Genomic DNA, 26,395 nt, shown 5'->3' on the forward strand with positions numbered 1-26,395 from the left:
TCTAGCCACTCTGGACTCTTCACTCATGGTGTCAAGATGGCTGCAGCAATTCCAGCCCTCACAGCTTCATACCAGACTGTCTGCAAATAGGGAGTGCCAGGAGCTCCTTCACATTCTGGGATATGAGCTCTCGTTGCCTCTCCCTGAACCAACTGCTTTGGCCAGGGTGGGGATGGGCTGCGCTCACTGGATTATTCTCCCTGTCAGCTGCTTGCAGTTTTCTCCTTTGGAGTAAGTAACATTTGAATGTTTACTATATCCCAAGTCCTGCATCACTCTTTACATGCAGAGGTAATGACCTCTCTTAATGCTCCCAAAGTCTACGCAGTAGTTACTAGGATTGTCCCCATTTTACCAGTGAGGAAATCAAAGCTCAGAGAGGCTGGACACCTTGCCCAGGGTTACACAGCCAACGTGGGGCAGAACTGCCAATATGCAGCAGATCCAGTTGCTGAAAGCGGCTTGTGGGATTCTGGAGCCTGAGCCATCAGGTGTGCTCCTACCTGTTGGGGGAAGGTCACTCAACAGCCCCCAGCCACTGCTATTCCACCTCCTGTTGCTACCATGGTGACCCAAACCCTTCGCACAGAGGGAGTTGTCCACGGATCTCAAGCTTCAGACCGAGTTATTCAAAAGTCCTGCTCCCACCTCTGGGTTCCTCTGGATTCTCTATTCTCCCCACCACCTCAATCCGTTTCCATGGAAACTGCTGGGCTCCTGCATCCCTTTCATCCTCCTTTCTGGGAAGCAAGGCCAGCTCTCTGGCACTAAGATAGTTAGGCCTGACCATTATAAAGACCAAAGAAGCAATATCTGAAAGAAACGTTTCCAGGCAGAGGGAGGAACCAGGTCGGGTTTCTCGTTTTTTCTTTGATGTGCTCCAAAATAACACCAGGTGCTCTGCGGAGCTCTGCCAATTACCGCGGCCCAGTGGATACTGGCTGGAAAGTTGTTTGTCATCTGTTCTCTGGCATCTCACCATCTCACAGTCACCAGGCCTCCCTCCCTTCTTGGGAGTGGGATTCTGGGGGCCTGGGGCAGAGGGCCAGTGTCGGGCAAGTCTTCCTGCCAATGCTTGGTGCCGGATCGCCGCACTCAGGATGTGGCTGGTGGGCTGTGGATGCAAAAGGGAGGGTGGTTCTCAACCTGCTCTTCTGGAGAAGGAGGAAGCAGCCATCGGGGCATCCTGGAAACAATGGACATGACATCTCTCCTTGACGCTGGGAGGGGCCCTGCAGTTCCAGCAGCCAGGGTCCGGGAAGAACTTCATACATAGTGCCCAGGAGCTCGGCACCTGGTCCCCAAGGGCTCCATACCCGGGGAAACTGGAGGAGCCAAAGTGTTCTCGATTGGTTCTAGGTCTTGGCTGGGTGTTAATCTCTCTGTGCCTTGGTTTTCTTGCCTTTGGAATGGGCCCTGTTCTTGCACTGCACACCTCACAGGCTAGCTGTGAGGACCAAACAAAGCAAGAAACATTAAAGCCCTTTGTAAAGGCATTTAAAGGTATTCTTGTGGTCACCATGACGACCACCACCATCATCATCATCATAATAAAACTTGAGGGGCAGTCCTGGAGGAAGAGCAAAACCTCAGGCATGGAAAAATACTGACAAGGGCCCCAATTCATTGAGACGTAAGCATGAGTCTGTCTCTACTGTCCCTGCTTTAGAACACACTCAACTGTCCCTTGACGATTTTTTCATCTAAGTCTGTGCTTTCCCCACATGTTCAGTTATCTAAACTTGGTCCGGTCCAGCTTAAAACTCCCATCTCTTCTCCAGTTCAAAGCTCTCCTGCTATCCCACAGCAAACTGGACGAGGGGCCCCAGAGTTAAGCCTGGAGAGGGGGGCGAGGCTGGCCCTGAGACAGCTCCTCCTGGGGTGGAGAGGAGGAGATTGTCCTACCTATCGGGTCCCTGTGGGTTGCAGGAGCATCCCGGGCTCTGGCCACCACTGCTGGTCTCTGGGGAGCCAGACAGACTCTGCGCAGCAGAGTAAGGGTTTCCTGGAACAGTTTTTAGCTCCGTCCTAGCGTCCTCAAACACCCAGGACACCTTGAACACCCGCAGGTTTAGGCTTAGGCTCCTCCTTTAAGCTCCACGCACCTCTCCCAGGAGCCATGGCAACCTCCAAAGGCTGCATAGAACCGTGGTGGCTGCTGTCTTCCTCCTAGACGCAGGATAGGACAGTCGCGGCTGCTCCCACAGGCCTTCAGACAGCCCTAAGTCAGAAGCGAGCTCCAGCCCTTCTTCACGTGGGGCCCGAACTCCAGAATTCCGCCCACTGCAGCGCCAGTGGCTCGCCAGCGTCCCCTGACTGCAGGCATCTGGAGGGGTTTTCTGGAAGTCCCCCCAGCAGGACATGGCTTCAGGGGAGCCACAAATGCTGCACACACATCCCCACAAAGCCAAGGCTCCTCCCTCGCTCTCCAACCCAGGCCACCCCTTTGCTAGTCCGTGGCCTTGGCTGGCAGTGGCAGTGGCAGTGGAGTGGCAGTGGCAGGGGCAGGCTGAGTGAGCCACACAGATAGGAAGTGTCTGGCTCTTGTGTTTCCAGGTGTGGCCTAAGTGCTGCTATGTCAGAACAAGAAAAATTCCTCCTAACATCCGGTGTTAGTAAACAAGACCCACCTTTTAACTAAGCACTTACCGGGGTTCTTGCTAGCTAACCTCCTGATTATGTTATTTTGGGTCCTTATGCTGACTTTGTGAGACTAGTATTATTATTACCTTGATTTTGACTAAGGTTCAAAGAGGCGAAGTAGCTTGCCCAAGGCCTCCCAACCAGCAAGTGGGTTTTGAACACGTATCCCTCTGCCTCCAGGGCAGGAACGTAGAACTCCTACATGTGACTGCTTCTGCAGGACTCAACTTGAGGACAAAGGACCAAGGGACTTGCTTGGGCTCGTCTGTCCTCCATGGGCATGTGTCTGGGAGAGCCAGCGATGAGCTCTCTCACCCCACGGACCGGGGACAGGGGAGGGGGCGGAAGGCGAGTCCGAGGAGCCTGAATGACAGGTGTCAGAGCTGACAGGCTGAGCCTGGCCATGTGAGAGGCTGTGCTGCACGGTGCTTCAGAGCTTGTGTTCTGGAGACAGCATCTGTCTTGGCCTCACTTTGGGGTCAACCCCTCCAGGAGCCATTAGCTACCCCAGGGGAGGGATGCTGACCAAGAAATTTCTTGCCAAACCAACCACTGATCACTGGCTCCATGAAGGGCAGTGGGAGCTCTGACTCATCCAATCCTCAGAACAGTTCTAAGGATGCCCATTTTGCAGAAGAGAACAATTGAGGCACAGATAGGTTCTATAACTTGTCCAAGGCCACACAGCTTATTCTAGGATTCAGACCCAAGCAGCCTGATTCCAGAGTGCCTGCTCTTAACCACTGGGCCATCCTCCCTAGAGGCAGGGCAAGAGACCCAGTGGCTCTGGTGAATCTCTCAGCCCAGGACTCTCCTTTGGCAGCAAGGCACAAGGGGGCATCTGAAGCAAGCTTTTCATGACTCCTCTCTCCCGGTCTGTTCCTGCAAATAACTCTAAACACGTGTGACCTGGGCAAAAAGCAAGTGATTTTGGAACCTGCACTCAGTATTGCCCCTTGGAGACTCACTCTGGACTCACCCCTCCCCCTAAAGGACCACTGTCCCCTCTCCCCTAGCGACCTCCTTTTGGTTCTCAACTCCTTCCCTTTCGCTCTCCCCTTGGAAGGCAGCAGCTAACACTCATTAGCACGTGTTAATGAGCATGGATTCATGTCTCAGTCACTCTGTGGTGGAGAGGGGACAAAGGAGGGATGATGCTGTCATTCTGGGGTTAAGGCCAGAACAGACCCCCCAGGGATCAGATCACCAGAGAGGATGGGGAGGGGGCCCAGCGCCCTGCCTGGGGAGTCCTGTCTGCTGTCCTCAGGATGTGCGCTCAGTAGTTGCTTCTGTCCAGCTGAGAACATCCCTAGGCCAGAGCTGGGCGGTGGATGAGGTTAAGACCCAGGCCAGGATGATGTAATTCTGCCACTCCCTGGCCATATGTCTAAAAGGCCCCAGAGCGTGTCCAGGGTGAGCCAAGTCCCAGAGGTGGGGGGGCTCCCAGGGGAAGGACATACGAGATGGAACAGACGGCGCAACCCCCCCGCCCCGTTCGCTCCCCGGGGATGCGGGATGCGGATTCCAGCTGCTCCCCTCTGAAGCCTGGAGGACGCGTGGCCTCTCCGCCAGTCTGGGCTCCACTACGTGGCCATGCGGAGCGTGGAAAGGGTTCTGGGTTCAAATTCTAAGCTGTGCCACTTATTTGCCGGGCAAGTCGTTAAATCATTTTAAGTCTCAAGTCCCTATCGGAAAAGTGGTCCCTGCTCTCCCTGCTGTGGGAGGGTCAGGTGAGCGGAGGCATGAGAGAGACCTCGTGAGCTCCGAAGTCCGAGCGCTAAATATTTGCTAACTTCGTATTAGCATCGCAGTTGTTACTACTGGTACTATTATTGCTACCGCGGGCAGTAACAAGCGGCGATGGCTGCACTCGAGACGGTCAGAGGGGAGGCGAGGGCAGCCTCTGTCCCGTTTTCTGCGGAGAGGCTCCGGGGTCCCCTGCCGGGCGCCGAGCGGTCCGGGCGCAGACGCGGTGGCCCCCGGGGACCCAGGCCAGCCCCTCGCGGCCGCCCCCGCCGCGCCGCGCCCCGGCCGGATTCCCTGAGCGCGCGCGCCCCCTGCCGGCGGCCGGGCGCGGGCGCAGGCGCGGCGCGTATATAAGGGCGGCGTGGCGCGGGCAGAGAGCCCAGCCCGAGCAGAGCCGGCGCCCAGCGCGAGCGCGGTGCCGCCAGAGGTCTCGAGCCGCTCGCCATGGCTGGCCCGCAGCAGCAGCCCCCTTACCTGCACCTGGCCGAGCTGACGGCGTCCCAGTTCCTGGAGATCTGGAAGCACTTTGACGCAGACGGTCAGTAAAGCTCCCAACTTCTATGCCCATCGGCGCCCAGGGCACCTGCGGTGGAGGGGCAGGGGGCATCGCCGGATGAGGGCAGGTGGACGTTTGTCCCCACGGCGTGTTCTGGTCGCAGAGCCTGCTGGAGTTGGGGGGAGGTCTCGAGTCTGGGAGACATCCGGCTGCCTCTGGTGACAAGTGCCAGTAACTTTTCTTCCCTGACATAGACGACACAGAGCCCACCCGCTTTTGCAGCCTGATTCTGGGCAAGTTGGCGCTTTCCCAGAGATGGGGCCTGGGCTGGAGATGCTCCCCAAGATTCCCCCTGCCATCCCCCCAACCCCTCCCTTCAGGGTAACTCCTGCCTTCAGCTGCTGCAGCCACAGGTCTCCAAAGCCCACTCATTTCTTCCCCTTTTATGGAGTGCCCGGTTAGCCCCGTCCCCATTCCAGAGACTGGGACAAGCTGTGGGATCCTGGAGGGAAACCCTTGGCCTCCCCGGCCTGGCTGGCAGGGAGCAGGAGTGGAGACCAGCATGTGGGACCCTGAACACCCTCCTGGGCCTCCTCCATCCATTTGCCATTCCCCATGGGCATGTGGGCTTCCCAGCCACGGTGGTAGGGGGTGTGGCGGGGGCAGGATTAGGGCCAGCGCCAGACCTGTTCCCTCATGGTGATCATCTGTCTCAGGGTGCTTTTGATCACTCCCTGGGGGCCGGGGGGAGATAATCTTAAATGCCTCTGTGACCAACTCTTTGCTCTGTGTGGTCTTGACATTGACTCACCCCAAAATCAAGGGCCAGACTGAATGACCTTTGGAGGCAGCTCCCAGCACTGGCATTCTAAGTCTGTGGTGGCCAGACTTCAGCATAAAGGGAGGACCCCCCCCCTTAAAGGTTTATATTACTAGACTTTTCCTCTATCACTCCAAAAAATAAAAGTGAGCTGATTTCCCTCTCTGAGGTTCTAAGATCGGCATCCAAAATGCTCTGGTATCTCAGACCGGTTGGCAGGGTGGTGGCTCAGGTGTTTATCCTGGGGTTGAGAGCGAGGGGGCTGGGAAATGGAGTATCAGATGATGGCTCGGTCCATTCTTCCTCCTCCCTTCCTCACCTCAGCACGGCGTGGAGGTGGCTAAACAGAGATATTCTGCCTAGAGTGCCATGGGGAGGCAGGGGTTAATGACTGGGGATGCTAATGGTGAAATCTGGTTTCCTTGGAGCCAACTGAGAAAGCTGGAGGGGCAGAGGACTGGGCATCTGAATACCTGGGTTGGGACTGTGATGTGTCTATGGATTATTGAAAGAGGTGGGAAGGTTGTAAAATCTGTAAAATGGAGCCAAGAAGGGGTTGTATTTCCAATCCCCGGCTCGTGCCATAAAACTCCCTTGGTAAAAAGGGCTATAATAGGATTGCAGCCTCTTAGTATTCCAGATGACATGCACATTCCCTAAGGAAGTTCCTGCCAGTTTATCTGCACCAGAGACTTGCATGATTCAAGGAAAGTTACCAGGCGGCCAAGGTTATACCATTGGCCTCTTGCTAGATGAGTCAGCTATAAACAGAGGACTCCACTATTCTACTTTTCTCTGTGCTCCTAGGGACAACCAATAGCGCTCTCAATAATCATGCAGGTCCTTAGGTTTATCCAAGATGCTGTACTTTTCTAAACACAATTGCACCTTCCTGAGTCCCACATTGTGAGGCTGCTGGATGCACCATGACTTCCCTTGTGCAGATGAGGAAACAGACACAGGGAGTGACTTACCCGAGGTCGTGTAGCAAGTTAGTGGCGGGGCTGGTTCCCAGCCAGCACTATTTCCTCACTCCGGTTTCTGAGCACCTGCTTGGGTTGGAAGAGGGTTTTTTTTCCCCACAATGATAGGTATAAGTCTCCCTCCCATTTGCCCAGGAAGAGCCCCAACCCCAGCCTGTGAGTTGATGGGCAGTTCCTTTTATCCCGGAAAGGTGGGTCCTTGGCTTGGCTGGAATATAGCTAAGCTACCACTGGACCCAAGAGTCTTTAAAGCCCCCCACAGCCATGGTGCCTGCCTAACACCTGCCCCTGTGTGAAGGGACAGCTTGGTGCTTCCTTTCTGCCATCCTTGTCCACCAGGCTTCCCATTGCCCTCTGGGGGTCCCAGCTCAGGACATCTCAAGGAGGGACCATGGATTAAATGCCAGAGATGGCAAAGAGGCGATTGGGGAAAATCCTCATGCAGCCAAACTGCAATTCCACTCAAGGATCCAGAATTTGGCTTCGGGCCTCCTTCCTCCGCACCTTCGCTCCTGACCGTCCTCATTCCCTAGCCCTCCCCTCCTGAGCACCCAACGCCTGCAGGTGAGCCCAACGCCTCACCACCTGAGCTGCTCTCCGCCCCATCTGGGCCTCTCTCCTACCAAGTCTGGCTTCTGTTTTCAACCTGGGGTTTCTTCCCAACTCTGAGAGTCCCCTGCTGCTCCCGAGCTTAAAGACTTCTGGGAGAACTCTCCTTTGCAGCTCAGCAGGCCCCTGGAGAGAGCGTGCTAGAGCCCAATTAATCACAGCCACCAGGGAGCGGGCGCCACCTGCCCACCCCCTTCTAGACTCCCATAGAAAACAGAGACAAGGAGACCTTGGGAGAAAGCTGGATCCCGGGGAGAGGGAGGCAGGGGGCTCTGACCCTTCACTCAGCCCACTCCAAAGCAGGAGGAGAAGGAGACGTGATGCTGGTGCCTTTGCCCAAAGAGTCAGATTATTTCCAAAATTCTCATTAGCCTTGTGGTGGAGAAAGGAAGGAGCATGGGTTTGGAGAGGGAGAAATTGGGACTCAAAGAGGCAGATTCTTTTCACAAGATCACACAGCACAGCAGGGAGGGGTGGGCAGGAATCCAGTCTGCTAGTCCCCAGTATGACTCCACTGACTCTCCCTCAGTGGCCAGCCAAGGCCACGCATCCTGGGGGGTTCAGGTGTTGTCTCTCAAAGGCAGAGGTAGGGAAGATGACAGCCAAGCCCACCCTATGACCCTGGTGGGGTCTGGGGCTCTTCTATGTGTCACCTCCACCCTCTGAGTGACCCTGATGTGGCCTTACATGTCCGAGCCCATTGCTCTGTGGCTTCCTGGTCACTTTATCAGGAACATTCTCACTCTGCAAGATCCGAGTGGCTGAGCAATGCCCAGCTCAGAGTTCACACTGCCGTCTCTTTGTGCTCCTGACCAGACAAGCCACCAGGCTCCTATTCTACTGACAATCCCAGGAGAAGCAAAGTTGTGGCTTAGAAGAGACATGCCTTTGCTTTTGCTACCCCCTTAGAAGCAACGAAGAGCGTAGGGATGAGATAGGTTCTCTCCGAGGCAAGCAGAGATTCATAAGACCAAGTAGAAAGACCCACTCACTTCCAAGAATCCAGCCTACACAGGCATGCTAGCCTACGTGGACATACGACATGTGCAAAAAGTTACCTGAATGAGAGGGTCTATTACAGAGTTCCTTGGAATTCTGAAAGTTTTAAGGGGAGGGAAATGTGCTTCATTAGCGAACAGAAAAATAAATTATGGTCATCTCTACAATAGAATATTATACAACCAATAAAAGTGACATGCAGCTTTTGTAGTGACATGGGAAAAGTGTCCAAGATGTGTTATTAAGATAGTTTTCAAAACTGTAGCAGAACACAGTTACAGCATAAGCCCATTTTTACTGTTAACAACAGGTGTATGCTGGAGAGTATGTAGAATACAACCGAATAGTGGTTCTCTCTAAAGAATGGGTAAGACAAAATTAAAGGGCCTTTTCTTTTACTTTCTAAATTAATTTCTGTAGAGTTTGCAAATTTTTACAAATGCATGTGTTTCTTGTGTAGGCTGCAAAACAATAAAGACATAAGAAGAAAATAATGTTATGGACACCTTCCCCTCCCCCAAAAGGAAATATACGTGCATCTCCGGGTGGGGGAATCTGCCTAGACTCTTCTGGGCTTTTGTCTGCCTCCAAATGGCCCTGGTGAAGCAGGGGGTTCTCAAAGGGACTGAGTCCTGTTCCTTATCCATGTGGGCCACTGAGGTTCTCAGCACTCAGGGACTTTGGAAATAGTGACAGGAGGGCCACAGAGAACAAAAGAAGGCTCTTCCCAGTCTGCTTTCCTTGTCCTCTGAAACCCAGTGGCCCCGACAGAAGTAATCTCCAAGCCCACACACCCCTGAGGACCACCGGCCCGACTGGAGTGCCCAGGCAGGCTCTCCCAGGGCGCCGGTCACTGCTGATTTGTTGTCCCCAGTGGGGGGGGGGGGAGGACAGAACAGTGACACCTCTCACAGGTGGCGAGGGACTCCCGTGCATTGGAACACTGCACGGGGGCTCCTGGAAAGCTAAAACGGGAGCCACGGCCAACAGGGTGACAAAATACATGGTGTAGATCAAGTATTTACATAAATACTACAACATTTACAATGCAACATAATTGTGCTATTCATAAGATAATCATTGGATCTATCAAAATGGTTCGTTCTTGGCCCATTAAAGTCAACAGGGTCTGGTGCTGGGAACCAAGGTGAAAGTTGCCTGAGGGGGGGCCTTCTTTTAACCCTGCTAGTGGATGTCTGGGGGTCTGTGCACATCTCAGTTGGGGGTGGCATGATGTCAGGATTTGAGGCCCTTAGGAGCAGCCCCTGGCCCACCTGGGGTGGGCCCCTGCGTCCACCCCCAACTCCCCAGTTGTTTGGCGAACAGTGTCCTTGGATCGTGGAGTGTTTGCATTTTGCCAGCCATATGCTGGGGCCTCTGGGAGGGATCTCGTGCCATCCCCCTGCCTCTCGGACAGTCATTGCACCAGCCGGGGCGGCGGGGAGGCAGCTGGTTCTGTGCAGACCCGAGGCTCCCCCGGGAGGTGGCATAGGGGACACATTTCACAAACAAGACACCCGCCCGCATTGCCAGGGCAGCCACCAGCCCAGTGGGTCCCAGGCGTCTCCCTGCCCCGATCTGCTTGTTTATTCCCCTCCAGACTTTAGCGGTTCTACTAGCTGAGCCCCTGGGGGAGGTTTCCAGGGCTCAGGAGACCCCTCAGGGAAATCTATTCCAATACCAAGGGAGCTGGAATTAATAGAGCACAAGGAGGCTCTTCAGGAACAGTGGCTCTCCTGCCATTGCAGATTGCTTCGAAGCCCTCCTTCCCCAGGCCAGTCCCATCTGGGGCATCTGGCTTCAGCCTCCCCCGCTCCTCTCTGGCTCTCTGCTGTCTCCCCTCCCGCCCAATCTGCCCCGTCCTTCTGGCCTCCCCTGTGCCTGGGACTCAGCCCAGCGTTAGGCTGCCAGATGTCCACGGGTTCAGGGGACCCAGCCCAGCTCCAGAGCCACCGTTCCAAAGCAGCACAGCTCAGAAACACAGATTGCAGTTCAAGTGTCCAAACATTCATCGGGTAGCTGTTTGCTTTGGGGCTTATTCTTCTTTTCCAGGAGCCACTTCAAGAATGTGTGTGTGTGTATGTGTGTGTTGAGAGAGAGAGAGAGAGAAAGAGATACAGAGAGAGAGACCAAGAAAAAATACAGATCTGCACAGAGGTTGTCTCTGGGATGACAGAAGGAAACCAGGCTAGTCCAGGACCTCTGTTAGCGGTGAGTGGTGTGGCTGAATCTCCTGCCCCCTCAAATTCCTCCCTGCTAACATGGGGGTTGGTAACTGTAGACCCAGCAGAGCCATGAAGATGAGGCAGGAAGCGGAAAGCCCTTTGTAAGTGGTGTGCACCGTGCAAAGTGATATTAATACTGGGGCAGAGGCCGGGGAGGCCAAAAAAATGCCCCAAAGGGTGGGATTTGACCGTCCCGGGTGCTCAGGCTGGAGGCTAGAAGGCGATTTGCCTCTCAAGAAATCTGAACTCTAGACAGACAGACAAGTGGCCTGGCCTGGTGGACACTTTCTCGTGCAGCTTCACGAAAAAGTGCGGAAACTGAAAAACTCCTCTCCTTTGACATCTCTGACCTGGGTGTTGTGGAGACCTGCACAGACCAGTGTGCTGGAAGGGACTGACGCGACATCAGTGGTTCTCAAACTTGAGCGTGCAGGAGGGCTGGTTAAAACGCAGACGTCTGCGCTCCACTGCAGAGACCGGTATCCAGCAGTCCCTGGGTGGGGCCCAAGAATTTGCATTTCTAACAAGCTCCCGGTGACACTGATGCTGCCACTGGTCCAGGCCACAAGTTGAGAACCACTGAGCCAATGCTTGCTCAGATTTTAGCGTGTTGAAGAATCACCAAGACAGTGTGACAAACAGATCGCTGGGCGCCGCCCCCAGAGAGTCAGAATCAGTAGGTCCGGGGTGGGGCCTGGGATTCTGCATTCCTAACAAGTTCCCAGGTAATTCCCACGCTACCTGTCCACAGACCACACTCTAAACAGCAAGTCCTGACACTCAAAACCTACTGTATTAGAATCACCACTCTAATGAGACGCCCAGGTAATCCTTACGTACCTTACAGTTCTCGGCACGCTGCTCTAAAGCAGTTCCTACGTTGACTGCACATCGGAATCCCCTGGGGAGCTTTAAAAACATCCCATCAACTAAATCAGAAACTCTGGGGCTGGGCCCCGGGCAACAGTATTGTTTTAAAATCTTCCCAGGTGATTCTAATACACAGCCTGGACTGAGAACCAGTTTTCTCTAAAGGAAGAAGCGGGGCTGGGACTCTCTGGGCTGAAGGGTTTACACCTGTGAATTGATTCACAGACCTTAAGAGGAGAGAGTATAAAAATGATGCCTGCTATGTATGTGAGATTTTGCATTTTCACATTTTTGCAAATGTGAAATTTGCTTTCATAATGTTACCTTGTCTGGCTCTCACAATAACTCTATAAAGCAGAGAGGGCAGAAACAGTTATGCCCATTTTAGAGATAAAGAAACTGAGGCTTGGAGAGATTGACTTGCACAACACCACAGGGATAGTCATAGGGCTGGTGGGAGAACTATGCCTCTTACTGTTCAACTCTTAGAAAATCTGTACATAAAAGCTGCAGGGAGAAACAAGCAGGTCTCTTTCCATTGTGGGCTGGAGCATCCTTCAGCCAGGCCTTGCAAGGCTCTGTGAGCAGACTGATGGTAAAGAAGCATCGTCTCACTTTCAGTTGGGGAAACTGAGGCACAGTGGTGGTAAGGAATGGCAGCAAGAGCAGACTAAGGAATGATGCAGGGTCCCTGGCTCTCCCCTTGTCCCCTCTCCCTAATATTCCCAGGATGTGGTTTGATGAGGAGATTAGGAGTGATGGTTACTATGGAAACCACATCCTTATCAATGCCTATCCGCATGAGACTTGCTTGGTGGCCAGTCACTGCACTGCTCTTATTACTAAGAGGGTCATAGAAAAAGAGACCATCTGTCCAGTGCCAACGCCCTCCCTAGGAGGATGTCAGCGACCCACCCTCTGCCCCAGCCCCCCACGATAGGGCCTCCTGGGAGATGGATGGGGAGTCGCTTTGAGGGAAGCCAAACCAACGTGGGCCATTTCCCCCCAGTGGCGAGGAGGTCCCCTCTGGGCCCTGCGGCCCTGCCTCCTGTCTACTCTCTGCTCCTCACCCTCCGCCTTCCACTGCCTGCCTGGCTGCCTCACCCCAGCAGACCACTAAATGCTCCTGGGGCACAGGCCCATGTCTAAAACTTGGTTATAGCTCCCTGAGTACTGGGCACAACGTGGAACTGTTGCTCCATTCAAAAATAAAGGCTTGTTGGGTGGAACCACAGTTCTGTCCCTCTGTTGGGGTGCACAGGGGGTCGGGGATCCCCAGCGTGGCGAGAAGGGCTCGTCCAGCCTTGGCCCCTCCTGCTGCCAGCGCTACTCAAGCCTGCCTCGGGGAGGGGCTGCGTTCCACAGTGCCACCGTCCCAGCTCCTGGCCCCCTTGCCTGCCCCTACTTTGACTCCCCCCTTTCTCTGCGCTCTTGCCAGTGGCTGGGGCTTCTTGGGGAGGCCTTCCCTGCCCATCCCATCCAAGTAGCTCTGGAAGTCCATCTCGACTCTGTTACATCATCATTCCTTCACTGCCCTCGACACTCTCTGGAAATACTGTGTTCCGATCCATTTCCTCACTGATTGCCTGGGCCTCCCCCCACTACCCATTAGAACATAAGCCCCATGAGGGCAGCACCTTGTCTAGCTGGCCTTGGTCCCCCCAGCCTCACACACAGCCCACAGCAAATGGCTGCTCAGCCAGGCTTCAGTGAATGGGTGAATGAAAGAACGAAGCCTGGAGCAGGAATTGGGACACTCCAGTTTTACTCCTGCCTCACTGTGTGACCCTGAGCAAGTTGCTTACCTTCTCTGTGCCTCAGTTTCTTCTGTGACCAGGAAAGGGTTCTACTCTGCCATGTCGTGAGCTGTGTCTCTGGAAGGCCTGTGACCACCTGGAAGGCAGGGGCCACATCCTGGGCATCACCAGCCCCCACCCCCCGCCCCCAGCAACCCACACAGGCCGTACCCAGAGCCAGGGCCCGAATCATCCATCAGCCAAAGCAAAGAAAGAGGGCAAACGTGCTTTGAAAAGTTAAAGACATTCCATCGATCGGTACAGGAGTCACTGACCTCCAGAACTTTCCTGCTGGGAGAGGCACTGACTGATTGTCTGAGTTTCTTGAGGTTATTAACCCTCCTTCAAACCTTTCCAGAACACGATAGAGTAAAAATAAATACTTATTCTTTCTAAGTCCCAGAAAAAACCCAAAGAAAGGCGGCCCCTACAGGTCTGTGCTTTTCCATCTTTCTGCTTTCAGTTCTGATTGCAGGGGGTGGGGGGCGGGCATAGCTCGGGGCTGGCCTTGCCTGCCCTGGCCTCCCTCTGCTCCCCCAAATCTGTCCAGCCTAAAGAAAGCAGCCCAGGGCCGAGGTGTTCCCACCCCGGGCAGGAGGCTCCAGCCCCAGCCGTGAGGGTAATTTCCACCGGCGTTTCTGAGGCTCGCTGGGGGCCGGCACTTTGCAGAGCACCAAGGACTCGCGCCAAGCAGGAGCTGGACAGAGGGATGGTGGCGAGGGGGACCGGTCAGAGATCAGTGGAAGCTGCACTTGGAAGCAGAGCGTGCTGCCCCCGATCCCACCCCCGAGTTCCTTTCAGCCACCTCCTAATGCCCTCATGAAACAAACACATACTCATGTGTGCCTGGCCCTGGCTACTGCCTCGTTGGCCATGATGCACATGCACAGTGCTGGCTCTGCGCGCCCCACCTCCTAGCCTGGCCTCGGGCTTCTGGAAGCCGCAGGTGGACCCAGAGCCGAGCTCGGCTTTCCGCCTCCCTGTCTGACCCTAGAAAGCCTCTGAGAAGAACAGAACTTCGCCTTCTCAGTCAAGAAGAAACTGTACCTAAGCAATGGGAGAAGAGCCCTAACCCTAACTAACCCTAATCCGGAGAGTGACAAGGGAGAGAAAAATTACTCGTTCCTCCAACTCAGCGCTCTCCCTGTTTGCCTAGAAAGCCCCTCTCCCTCCGCCTTTCAACCCCACTCCAGCAGTCCTCACGGGCACCACGAGCTCCCGAAATTCCAACTCTCCCAAGAAGCTGTGCAGAACAATCTGGAAGAAAGACGACTACCCCATCCCAGGGTAAAAGGGAACTCAAGTCTCACTCTCCCACCATTACAATCACACGTCTTCCCTGCAGACAAAAATATATCATTTATCTCATGCGTTTTTCACCCTACCATATTTATTGTGGCATCTTCTCCACTAGACGGTGCCTCTAAGGGTATTTATTCAGGATTCAGATTCTCGGGAGGGGTGGGGCACTAGAAGGAAAGGCTGGGTGAGACTTCCCACCCCCATGCCCCAGAGGCCAGGGTCAATGCTCCTATTTTATTTTCTTTTTCCATTTGCGATTCCATTTGCCCTTGAAGAAAGCCCTCAGCCCTCTTCCCGTTCATGTTGAATCTCCTCTATGGGAATCTTGCTCAGCAGCTTTAGGTCAAATTTGGAACTTGACTTTAGGCCAATGGTTTCCAAACTTTGCTGTCCGTGGAAATCACCTGGGGAGCTTTAAAAAAAAAGCCATAATGCTTTAGTTCAACCCCAAAGCCATTGCATCAGGATGTCTAGAGGTCAGAGCCAGAGAGCACATTTTTTAAAGATCCCCAGGGGATTCCAGTACACAGTGAAGTCTGGGAAGCACAGCCGTAGCCACGTCTGATCCCCCCCCACAAACGCCTCCTCCCCGTCACCACACAGACCAGCGACCTTGGCCACGGACTCAGCTCAGCCCTGGACTCTAGGCCATTGGGGCTCAAGGTGTGAGAACCTAAAGGACCTGTCACCACCTACGTGATCTTGCGAGTCAGGCTTTGACCTTGGGACCTGGTTCTAACCATTTCACTTTTTCCTCAAATCCATTCCGATTTCGTGCAAGTGTCCTGGTAACTGAACTCAAACAATAGCAACATCGGTGGCGCACTCATAATGGACTGTGTGGCTTTACATACGAAATCCCATGTGACTATAATAACCCATTTCACAGATGAGATGGGTCAAATAAGTGTCCCAAAGTCACACCGTTGGTAAGTAGAGCAGAACCTGCATTGGAATCTGCACGCACAGACCTCAGAGTCCCTCCCTTCATCACCAGGTATGGGCTGGCCCTTCCATCCTGGATTCTTGTGACCAAGTCTGGCCAGGGGTCATCCTGTGACAGACGCCCTGCCGTTCTCTTTTCTCTGGGCCCTTCTGTTTTCGTTTCCCAGGACAGCTGCAACAAAGTACCGCAAACTGGGTGACTTAACAGGAATTTATTCTCTCACACTTCTGGAGGCTGGAAGTGTGAAATCAAGGTGTCAGCAGGGTTGGTTCCTGTGAGAGAGGCTCTGAGGGAGAATCTGTCGTGTCTCTCTGCTAGTTTCTAGTGGCTGCCAGCCACCTGCAGTGTCCCTTGGCTTGTGCACACATCACTCCAGTTTCTGCTGCATCTTCACCGGGCCCTCATCCGTGTGTCTATGTCTTCCCATGGCCTTCTTACAAGGCCACCAGCCATTGGATTTAGGGCCCGCCGCAATCCAGCATGACCTCATCTTAACTAATGACATCTGCAAAGACCCTATTTCCAAATACGGTCACATTCTGAGGTTCCAGGTGGACACGGATTCTGGGGGAACCCGCTACACCTCCTGAACCCCAGGGACCTCAGTTCTGCCTCTGCCTGGGGCCTGCCACCTGCAGACGACCCTCAATGCTGCTGACTCACTTCCTGCCACACCTGCAGCACCTAGCGCTTGTCCAGTCGGTGACGAACAGGTGCCGCAGACGCCGGCTTCTGCTCACCTCTGCCTGTTGCTCCTGGCATTCCCTAGCTGTCGAGTGCATCTCCCAGGGACACGCTGTTGTTCATCTGGGATCTCTGTGGGCGCAGACGCCCCGAGGGCAGGACCCACGGCCCTAACACTGCTGGCCTAGACGCCGGCTGTGGACCAGTGGGGAGAAGACGTTCTCCCTGAAGCCCTTGACGTCCCCACCCCACCTCCGTTAGTCCTACTGTTTAGCTCTGAGGTTAATTGATTTTTTTCTGTCCTTACAGGAAATGGGTACATTGAAGGTAAAGAACTTGAAAACTTTTTCCAAGAGCTGGAGAAGGCAAGAAAAGGCTCTGGCATGGTAAGCCCAGCCCCTTTCCCATTCTGAGAGGTTTTCTGTCACCCTGACCTATGGCTTTGAGCACTGTCTGTCCCAAGTTAAATCTTGATACTTAACATTTTTCTGTTATTTGTAAAAATTAAACAATTAGAATAATCCCTAAGAGTACCTTATCCTTTGCTTCTGGGATTGAGAATGGAAACCAGGGATTGATGAACCCTCCCCAAACTGCAAAGCCTTGTGTCTGTGCACACATGTGTAAATAGTACTTTTCCTCTGGGGACAGAGTGCATAGCCTCCCTAAGATGAGAAGTGTCGTGACTCCAGATTGGATGGATGCCTGGGAGGTTCCAAGTGCCTCTATACTAGACTAGAGTTTCTCAGCCTCAGCACTATTGACGTTTGGGACCGAATAATTCATTGTTAGGGGAGGGGGCTGTCCTGTGCATTGTAGGATGTTTAGCAGCATCCCTGGATCTGCCCATGAGAGGCCAGTAGACCCTCCTACAAGTTATGATAATCAAAAACGTCTCCAGGCATTGCCAAATGTCCCCAGGGTGGAGGTTGGGAACAGACTCGTCCTCAGTAGAGAACCACTGTTCTAGAATAACAAAGACTCGAATCCACAGTGAGGACCCAGAGAAAAATCGAGCCTTGCTCTGAGCCAGTATCTGAACCAGATGGCACCGGCTGGCCTCATTCGTGGAGGCGTCATGACCTTCTGAGCCTGCCCGAAGTGCCTCCAGATCACGTCCAAACCCCTTAATGACAAGAATGTTGTTTCCTCTGGTTCCAACCTGGTGCTACTGAATTTGCTAGAGCCTTTTGGGGGAGGTGTTCGAAATATCGAAAAGCTAAGGTGATTGGAGCTGGTCTGTTGTGGTCCCCATGTGTGGTTCTAGAATATATGGAGTCAAACCCACCCCTTCCCACCAGCTCCCCCAGGTCCTTTCAGGGTCTCTTCTCTCTCCCCTACTGCATGTCTGTTGGCCAATCCATAGCTTATTGCAGCTCTTCAGGGAGCAGTTCGGGAGATGAGTCACAAATCCACCAGTGAGCTTGTTGGTTCAAAGCTTGGCAGCGCACCCCAATGAGAAGGAGGTCAAAGCATTGGGCTTAAGAGGGTTGGAGGTGATCCCTGGATTTGTTTATCAACAGTTCCCCCATCAGCCCGCACCACTAGGATAACGAAGCCCGGATCACAGAAAGCACAGGCTTCAGAACTGATTCTAGGATCACAGGCTCGGCGGACAAATGTGATTTTATGAAGCGCTTCAAATCTAAAATGCTTCTCTCAGTCATTCCCTTCCTCAGATGGCATTGGGGTGATTTTCAAGTCTGTCAACAATGATCCCAACCAACATCAGCCAGAACTGGTTCTCAGAGCAACTGTTATATGGTAGACAGAATATTGGCCTTAGATGCAGGAGCCAGGATTTCAAGTTCTGGCCATACCTACTGGGTGACCTCTAGGGAAGTCATCTTGGGCTGCATTGCTGTGTGAAATAGACAGGCTACTAACCTCCTGGGGACCACTGTAAAACTTAGCTAGGATGACCACCTTTGTGATAAGTGCCTGAGGTCAGACCATGTACACTTATAAATATAAAGAAATAAATATTGATAAACAAATAAACGCTGGCAAATTGATACCAGTTCCAATGGTAAAAAAGCAATAGAAGGAATTCAGAAAAGACTCCCAGAGTGGGTAGAATTTCCCCTGGCCCAATCCTAGGAAGCACACAACCACCCTGAAAGACAGCACTCGAGTACAGGTGAGGCACCAGCCCCGCAGGGAGACTTCATCATCGATTAGGGAAAAGGAAGAGTTCCTTAACACAAATAATCAGCAGCATCTCAAACCAGAGAAAGGGTTGAAGACTTTCAGAGAGTCTTGTATCTGAGATAGGCAGCAGTGGGCTAAAGGAACTTAGTAAGATCCTTGTTTCCTAGTAGTCAGAATAATTGAATGGACTATTTAAATTACCGCTCAGCTATGCGATGACTTTCTTCTCATATTCCTCTGCACACAAAATCAGAGCAAAAAAAAAAAAAAAATATATATATATATATATAGTGGAATTGCCAGTTAGTCTATAAAGAAGAAAATGAGCAATCTACCTTGCTGTGGTGGGGTGCTTAGAACCTATTGGGGGGCAGTGGATTAAGTTGGGTTCCATTACAAGCTGCCTCAGTAAAATTCGGGGCCTCAATTCTTGCATCTGAGCAGTGGGAATAAGTCCAAACCTTTCTGATGAGTGGTTTAATCCATCTCAAAGGCAGAAGGGCATGTTTAATTACGTGGTACAGAGCATACCCACATGTCCTGTCCCCCTTTGAAAATGATGTGACTGAGCCTCCAAGAGGAGATGACTCCATTTGGAAGGATCTTGAAAAGGAAAAAGATGCAGCCCTGATCACCCAGAGCGTCGGCACAACTTGGTTTCGTGCCCACTTACCCAGCACGCAAGATGATTTCCGAAACTGCTGCCCTGAGATCATGAATCACGTGGGACACAGCAGCAGCAAAATCAGCCCCCTTTGACTTTCCACAGATGTCAAAGAGTGACAACTTTGGGGAGAAGATGAAGGAGTTCATGCAGAAGTACGATAAGAACTCGGATGGGAAAATTGAGATGGCAGAGGTGAGTCCCAGGGTGCTGGTTAAGCGCCATGTGGAAAGGGCCCTGTGTCCCCGCTCCTGTGCACGAGCATCCTTCCGGGGATTGGGATAGGTGGTGGCCTTAAAGCTCTCCCCTGCTGCCAGCACATGGGCTGACCAAAGAGAGCAGGTGGGGCTTTTCCTGTGTGTCATCGAGGGAAAGAGGAATCCACAAACTACACCTAAGACAGAGCTGGAGAGCTTAAGTGCCCTCAGGAACCAACAGGGATTGCAACTGTGTGAGAACCCAGCTTAAGACAGTAAGAACTGAAGGCTCGAGAACAGGAGGGTCCATGCCCCACCTAAAGGCATCTAAAGGCAAAATCTGTTAAGATTATAAATATATAATGTACACTTATATGGTTTACATAGGTAACTTACATAGATATGCATATATTATATATAACAATGTATATATACTATATATACACATATACATTCATCTATACATAAATACATACACACATATGCATGCCAAACACCTCTGGCAATCAGTTCTTGAACCAAGAATGACGGTGGCACATGGTGTATTGGTTGGGATGCTGCCTGAGGTCAGGTGCCCTAGAAGCACAGCCTGTGACAGCAAATATGACCTATTGAGAGAGAACTCTTAAGAGAAGGGAAGAGAGGGCAGGAAAGGGTGGGGAGGGAGGTAGGCAGGGATGCCATCTCAGCTGGAGCCGAGCCTTGGCCTAATTTCATGGGGACTCTGGAGTGTGGGTTGTGCCACAGAGGGGACCCACCTTGAGGCAAGGGGGGTGGTCTGCTGTACCCCCGTGTCAATCAGTCATTGGATGCAGGGTGCCCCTCTCTGGGCAAGGAGGGGACCAGCAGGACTTCCCCACTGGGGAAGCTCCAGCCTGGCATTTCTGTGAGCCTTTCAGCCCCTGAGGGACAGCGCCAGCCTGGTCACAGAGCACCTGGGAGAGGCACCAAGAATAGCCACTGTAGACTCAAGGTGGCTTAAACCAGGGCTGGCAGACTTTTTCTGTAAAAACACAGATTAGGGTAAATGTTCTAGGGTTTGTGGGCCATCCAGTCTCTGCCACAGCCCCTCAACTCTGCCATCAAAAGCAGCCACAGATGATATATAAATGAGTGGGCGTGGCCATGTCCCAATAAAACTTTATGAACAATCCCGGGGCCATATTTGTCTGGTGGGCCACAGTTTACCACTGTGAGAAGCTCCTAACAGGAAGATAGAGGGTAGGCTTGGCTCCAGCTCTGCTTCTCTGCAGTTCTCTTGGTTCTGTTAGTGGCAAGATGGCTGCAGCGGTTCTAGGCATCACATCCAGATGCAACCATGCCCAGCTGCAGAAAGGGTACCTTAAGTCAAGGCACTTCCCAGAAGTTCCCTCTGCAGCCCTCCCCTCACATCTCATTGGCCAGAATGGGGTCACATGCCTACCTGAAAGCCAAACACTGGCAAGGGGTGGAATGATCAAACTTAACTGATGTGGACTAATCAGGATTTGCCTGTGACCCAAGAATCTGGGAGCCTAGAAACGGGGAAGGCCACTTGGGAGGGCAGCCAGCAATGTTTGCTATAGGAGAGTACTTATATTTTTTAAAAATCTAATCATTGAGGTATTAATGTTTGTGTAATAAACTGCATCCATTTAATTTGTAAAATTCCATGGGTTTAGATGTTAGGCCATGAAATCATCACCCCAATGAAGATACAGGATTTCTGTCACCCCCCCAAAGTTTCCTCTATCCTGGTGCAGGCCATCTTACCCCAGGCAACCACCCATCTACTTAGATTAGTTTGTATTTTTCAGAATTTTACATGCAGAGAATCATCTAGTATTTTTTTGAACCTGATTCTTGCATTTTAAAGTAGTGTGACTTTCAGTCCCTCTAGCTGCCCATACCCTAGGGTGGGGTAACCCGGAAGGACTTCTCAGAACATCCTTCTTCCCCTTTGAAAGGCTACCAGCCCCTTTCCCAAGGAAGGAAGGAACGTGGAGCAAATGTGACTCCCTCGGTCCCTAACCACTGGCTCTTCCCATCCTTCCTACAGGAAAGTCTGCTCTGCCCCCAGCAGGTCCCTCTGTAACGCTGGTGTCGTTCTCTGTGTCCCCACAGCTGGCGCAGATCCTGCCAACCGAAGAGAACTTCCTCCTCTGCTTCAGGCAGCACGTGGGCTCCAGCGCTGAGTTTATGGAGGTGAGGCCAAGGTGCTGCCCTCTCTCTCTGCACGTTGGGGCCTGCCTTCCTCCCCTGCCTGGGGATGGTCCCCGGGGGATGCTAAACTCCTTAGAGTTCTGCTACTCAAAGTGTGGTCCGTGGACCAGCGGCATCCGTGTCACCTGGGTGCTATTGGAAAGGCAGACTCCCTGAGCCACTGGAGCAGAACCTACCTTTTAACAAGATGCCCAGGTGATGTGTGTGCATGTTACAGTGTGGGGACTAAGATAAGAAGTAAGCTTGGGGTCAAGTCCATTTGGGAAATGCTGAAAGATGAAATACTTTCATCGACCTTTTGGGAATTTGTCGTGGACGTTTGTGTATTACATACAGTCCTAAGAAATCCTTCAAGTAAAAGAAACCCATTTCATTCAGTTTAGCACCAAGATCTCCCCCCACCCAATGATAACGTTAGTGTCCCGCAAAGTCAGCGTTCCAGGGCGCAGGCCTGGGAAGGACAGATTTAGGTACCATCTGAAGCTGAAAAAGCCCAGTGGAAATTTCCAGTTTCCAGAATCTTCCAGATTTGATCTTTGACTGTGATCTGGGCTTCAGTGGCCCCCTTTAAAATGGGCATCACCCTCTTTACAATAGCAATTCATTGAGATCCTCGTGTAAAATATGACATTAAAACTCAACTGTCTTTTGAGTAATAGTTTACCAATAGTTTGAACCACATGAAATTGCTGATATTTAACAACTTTTCACTTACAAAAATTGGAAACTCCATACAGTTCAACCAAGTATATTACTTGTCCTGATGTCCAGCAAACTACCAATTATTTCTTGCTCTTTCTGTGGGACTCTGCCCCGAAGCCATTCGGTATATGTGTCCCTCAGATTGAAACTCAACCCGTACCCACCGCACAAACTGCCTGCTCTGATAAATCATGGCTGGCCTGCAATGTGACTGTCACTGCCATTCATTGGGCTAAATCCGTTTCCAGCCACCGGTAATCTGCTCTCCGTGATTCACTGCCTAAAACGACGGGAGAGCCAGCCCAGACCCCCGAGTGCCAGTGAGTTCCTCTGGTAGACAGAAAGTCAGCCAGAGAGGACCAGTTCTCAGGGTGGAAGAGCCATTTTAGAAGTGGCAGCTTGCCTGGGCATCAGATACAGATGGAATGCTATGGTCCTCTAAAGGATTTTCTCCGGGTTTTTTCAAGACGGCAAGATTCCCTAAGCTGGTCATTGACATTCTAGATTCTGTTCTTAGTCCTTCTCTGGCCTGTCTGGGAGAAAAAGTTCTGCATATACTCACAACTTGTCAGGGTGCTACTTTTGTGAGTATCAAGTTTTCTGTATGTAGAAAAGGAAGCCTTACGCCTGACCCCTCCTTTCCTGAAAGAGGAAAGTCCAAAGACTGGCCTCTGTCCCACCTCTGATCTGGAAACCGGTTGGTGACAGCTTGCAGGGGGCAGGGATGCTTAAAGAGACACTAAAAAGCACCCGCCTACCCCTCTCCCTCTCCCCGCTCCTTTTCTTTTTCTTTCTCAGAATCATTGGTGGTTTCCCTCTCTGTGGCTGACATGATTCCATACTCCTACGTGCCTGTAACCTTCTAGGTCCAGCATAACCAGAGCAAACGCCCCCGCCAGGTTTCGCGGGACCCCACCCTGCTGTGCATATAATACCATCCCCTCCTGGGCGTGCCCATTTGTTCCATTTTTATCAGCCAGAAACATGAAACGGTCCCAGTAGCCCTGAAAGCCTTGTGCTCTTGGGTAGTTCCCATCCCAGCGGCTCAGCACATCTTAACTTCTAATTTTATCCACGCCTCGGGATTTCTTTGAGATTTCACAAAGCGCAGGTCTCTTGAACTCTTTTCCTTGAATAAGAAGAGACTGAGGATGCACTTGGTGATGGATCCACTCACGGTGCTGGGGGGAAGGGAAGGCTCGAGAAAGCCCAGAGCCAGCGCAGGAGCCGGGTGGACCCCGGGAGGGAGGGTGAAGGTGGGAGGGTGACCTGCTGCAAAGGTGGCCCTGGTGCTTTGCTCTGTGTGGGGACTGGGGTCCCTTCAGGTCATCTCCCTTTTAGGCAAGTTAGAGAGTGTCTGCCTCTTTTCTCAGTCAAGACTCAACTGAGATGAACTAAATGCTAACGCACTGTGTACCCGCAGGTTGTTGGTCAAGTCATATTTGGAAACCCTCACACATGTCTTAGTACCTCTTCAAGGGCCGCCCTTCTGGGCACAGGAAGGAGTATTTTGATGGAATCCAAGGCATTTTTTTCTCTAGAGAAAACACTCTTCTAATCAAGTACCCTCAACCCGAGTTGTCTACAGTACAAGTCTACCCTTTTGCTTGGATTTGCTCATTATCTCATAACTAAAAAAAAAAAAAATCAGAACCAAATTTCCTGAGCCCCAACACTAATATACCATGAAAGTTACCTGGCCTTGTTTGCTGGCATGAAAGAAAGACCCTTCCATAAAATCGAAGTAAACTGTAAATATCCTGACACTCCTGACAATAAAAGGGGCACGTGAGGTGGAGAAGTGAGGAAGTCAGGAAAGAAAATTTAGGGAAAGGATTAGGATTTGCTGACTCTCAGGAAAGCAAGTGTGGCTGGTATTCAGGGGTGCAGTTTGGAGCTGGGGAGAAGGAAAGAAAAGTCAGGGAAACAAAACTTCAAAGAAAATCTAACAAATATGAAGTGCCAAAATAGATCAGAGATTTTGGGGAACAGAGTTCTCCAGGCCTCTGCCACAGATACAGGCAGCACCCTCCCCTTGTCACTTCCTCTCTCATCACATTCCCTTGTCCCCACCAGATGGCTCGCGTAGAAGGCTGGGGTTTCAGAGCAGTTGTACACATGCATATTTTCTTAGGACCATTGTATTAGTTACCTATTACTGCGTAACAAATTAACCCCCAAATTTTGCCACCTAAAGCAACAAATATTTATTATATCACAGTTTCTGTGGTCAGGAATGTTGGAACAGCTTAGCTGGTGGCTCTGGTTCAGAGTTTGTCATGGGATCACAAGCCAGATGTCAGCTGGGCAGCAGTCATCTGAAGGTTTGACTGAGGCCAGAAGACACAACACTTCCAAGATGGCTCACTCACATGGCTTGTCGACAAGAGGCCCAGTTCCTTGCCGGGCGTTTCTGTAGGAATGCTTGAGTATCCTTACAACATGGCAGCCGGCTTCCTCCAGAGCAAGTGGTCCAAGAGAGATCAAGAAGGAAGCCGTAACACCTCTTATGACCTAGTCTCAGCAGCCACACACTGTCACATCTGCCATATTCTTTTCAGTAGAAGTGAGTCACTAAGTCCAGCCCACATTCAAGGAAGGGGAATTAGGTTCCCCCTTTGGAAGGGAGAAGAAGTTGTAAACATGTTGTCATATGTCTTAAGACCACAAAAACTATTTTTCCTTGTTTCTCCTGTGTAATGTCTGCTCCTGCTCAGATGGCCAAAACAGAGAGGTGGTCAGGCCCATGTCACCTGCTGAAATTCTGCTTCTCTTTATCAAAGAGATAAAGCCCAACCCCCCAGATGCTGTGGTCGGCAGGCTGTGCCCTGATTCCTCACAGGGATCCAATACATGCAGCAAATAATTGGGACTCAGATCAGAGCCCAGAACCAGGGTGGGATGAGATCCAGGAGGGATCTGATTGGCCAGGTTTCGGTCATAACCTACCACTGAAGATGGGTCAACCTCCCTTGGACCATATGGATTGAAAGTGGGAGATGGGTGGTTGCCTTTAAAAAGAAATGGGATGCTTTTTATCAGAAAGGTAGGGGAGTGGCTTTGGCTTTGCAGTAGTCTAAAAAAACTAATGATACTACCAATTCTGCTTCAGCATCTGACGTGGCTGCCATATGCATCATGATGGCAGGAGGGAGGAGGGTGTATAGGGAAGAGCAACCAAGTCTGTTCCTGCCCCTTCCAAAAGGTTCTTCCTCTTGCCTCTAGCCCCTACCTAGAGAATGAGAAGCTTCCAGAGCAGCAAAAAGATATCTCATATACTCAGCAAAAATAAGATCCATCAGATCCTTGTTCTAGCCCTGGTAGAAGCTGCCTGGTTAGTGCCTTAGAAAGCATCAACCCTGGAGGACCCAGAGAAGGACCCAGGCCTGCACCAAGTTAGAGCAAGGAGACCTTGTCCAAGCAGTTCTCCTCCTCCTCTGTGTGACCTTGACCAAGACACTGTCCTTCATTTCCTCCTCTGTGGCACTGAAGGGAGTGGGCTACACCTTCTCTGTGACCCCATCCCATTCTGATATTCTAGACTATCAAGACTCTGCCTGGCCCATTAAAGGGAAGTGGAAGAAGGTGTGTAGATTTCCATGTGTCTTTGCAAATAGGTTGACATTATTCCCATTGCAGGCTTGGCGGAAGTACGACACAGACAGAAGTGGCTACATTGAAGCTAACGAGCTCAAGGTAGGATGCCCCTTGAGGAGGGTGTGAGGCCAGAGTGGCAGGGGGTTTAAGGAACCTGGGGAGGGAGGGGATGTTGGATGAGAAGCATAGGTCTTTGGTCTGCTTAGGAATACCCAGGCCTGGCACTGAATTGTTGGGCGTGTTCAGAGAAGCCGTGTGAAATCAGTAACCCGGAGCTGCAGGGCCACAGAGTTCAACCAAACCCCATTGCTTTGCACCCCAGAGCACCGGACTGGCATCCTCCAGGCAGTCCCAGAAGCTTGGCCTTCTAGCTTGTAGTTCCATCCCCAAATTCCTCTGGGCGCCCAGTGATCCCCAGGCACGGCTTAGCCCTGTGTCCTGGGTTCTGGGGAGGCACAGCCAGTCTCCACCACCTGTTCTGTGGGGCAAGTTGCACCCAGGAGCCACTGAGGCTTTCAGAATCACGCCCCAAGTGTTACAGGATTAGGAAATGATACTGGCTGAGCCATGGAAGTGGCAGACCTCCAAAAATGACATTAACTGACTGAACAAGTAAGTAAATGAATGAGGACTGGACGAATAGGTCAGGAGCTCTGAGGAGATCTTTTGTCTTCCAGGGGTTCCTGTCGGACCTGCTGAAGAAGGCGAACCGACCATACGATGAGCCCAAGCTCCAGGAGTACACCCAGACCATAGTGAGTGG

At 52.0% G+C, this 26,395-nt stretch overlaps 1 protein-coding gene across 1 annotated transcript in view; it reads left to right on the forward strand.

Annotated features, from left to right (window-relative positions):
* Positions 1-4,772: 4,772 nt before the first annotated feature.
* Positions 4,773-26,395, forward strand: part of CALB2 (calbindin 2) — a 28,505-nt gene continuing 6,882 nt past the window's right edge. The window contains exons 1-6 of the mRNA XM_045534002.1: positions 4,773-4,927; positions 16,429-16,505; positions 19,040-19,129; positions 21,235-21,315; positions 25,675-25,731; positions 26,310-26,387. Coding sequence (XP_045389958.1) covers positions 4,834-4,927; positions 16,429-16,505; positions 19,040-19,129; positions 21,235-21,315; positions 25,675-25,731; positions 26,310-26,387 — 477 coding nt within the window. The 5' untranslated portion in view covers positions 4,773-4,833. The remainder of the gene's footprint in view (positions 4,928-16,428; positions 16,506-19,039; positions 19,130-21,234; positions 21,316-25,674; positions 25,732-26,309; positions 26,388-26,395) is intronic.

Source organism: Lemur catta, chromosome 20 (genome assembly GCF_020740605.2).
Source record: "Lemur catta isolate mLemCat1 chromosome 20, mLemCat1.pri, whole genome shotgun sequence".
NCBI classification, from domain to species: Eukaryota; Metazoa; Chordata; class Mammalia; order Primates; family Lemuridae; genus Lemur; species Lemur catta.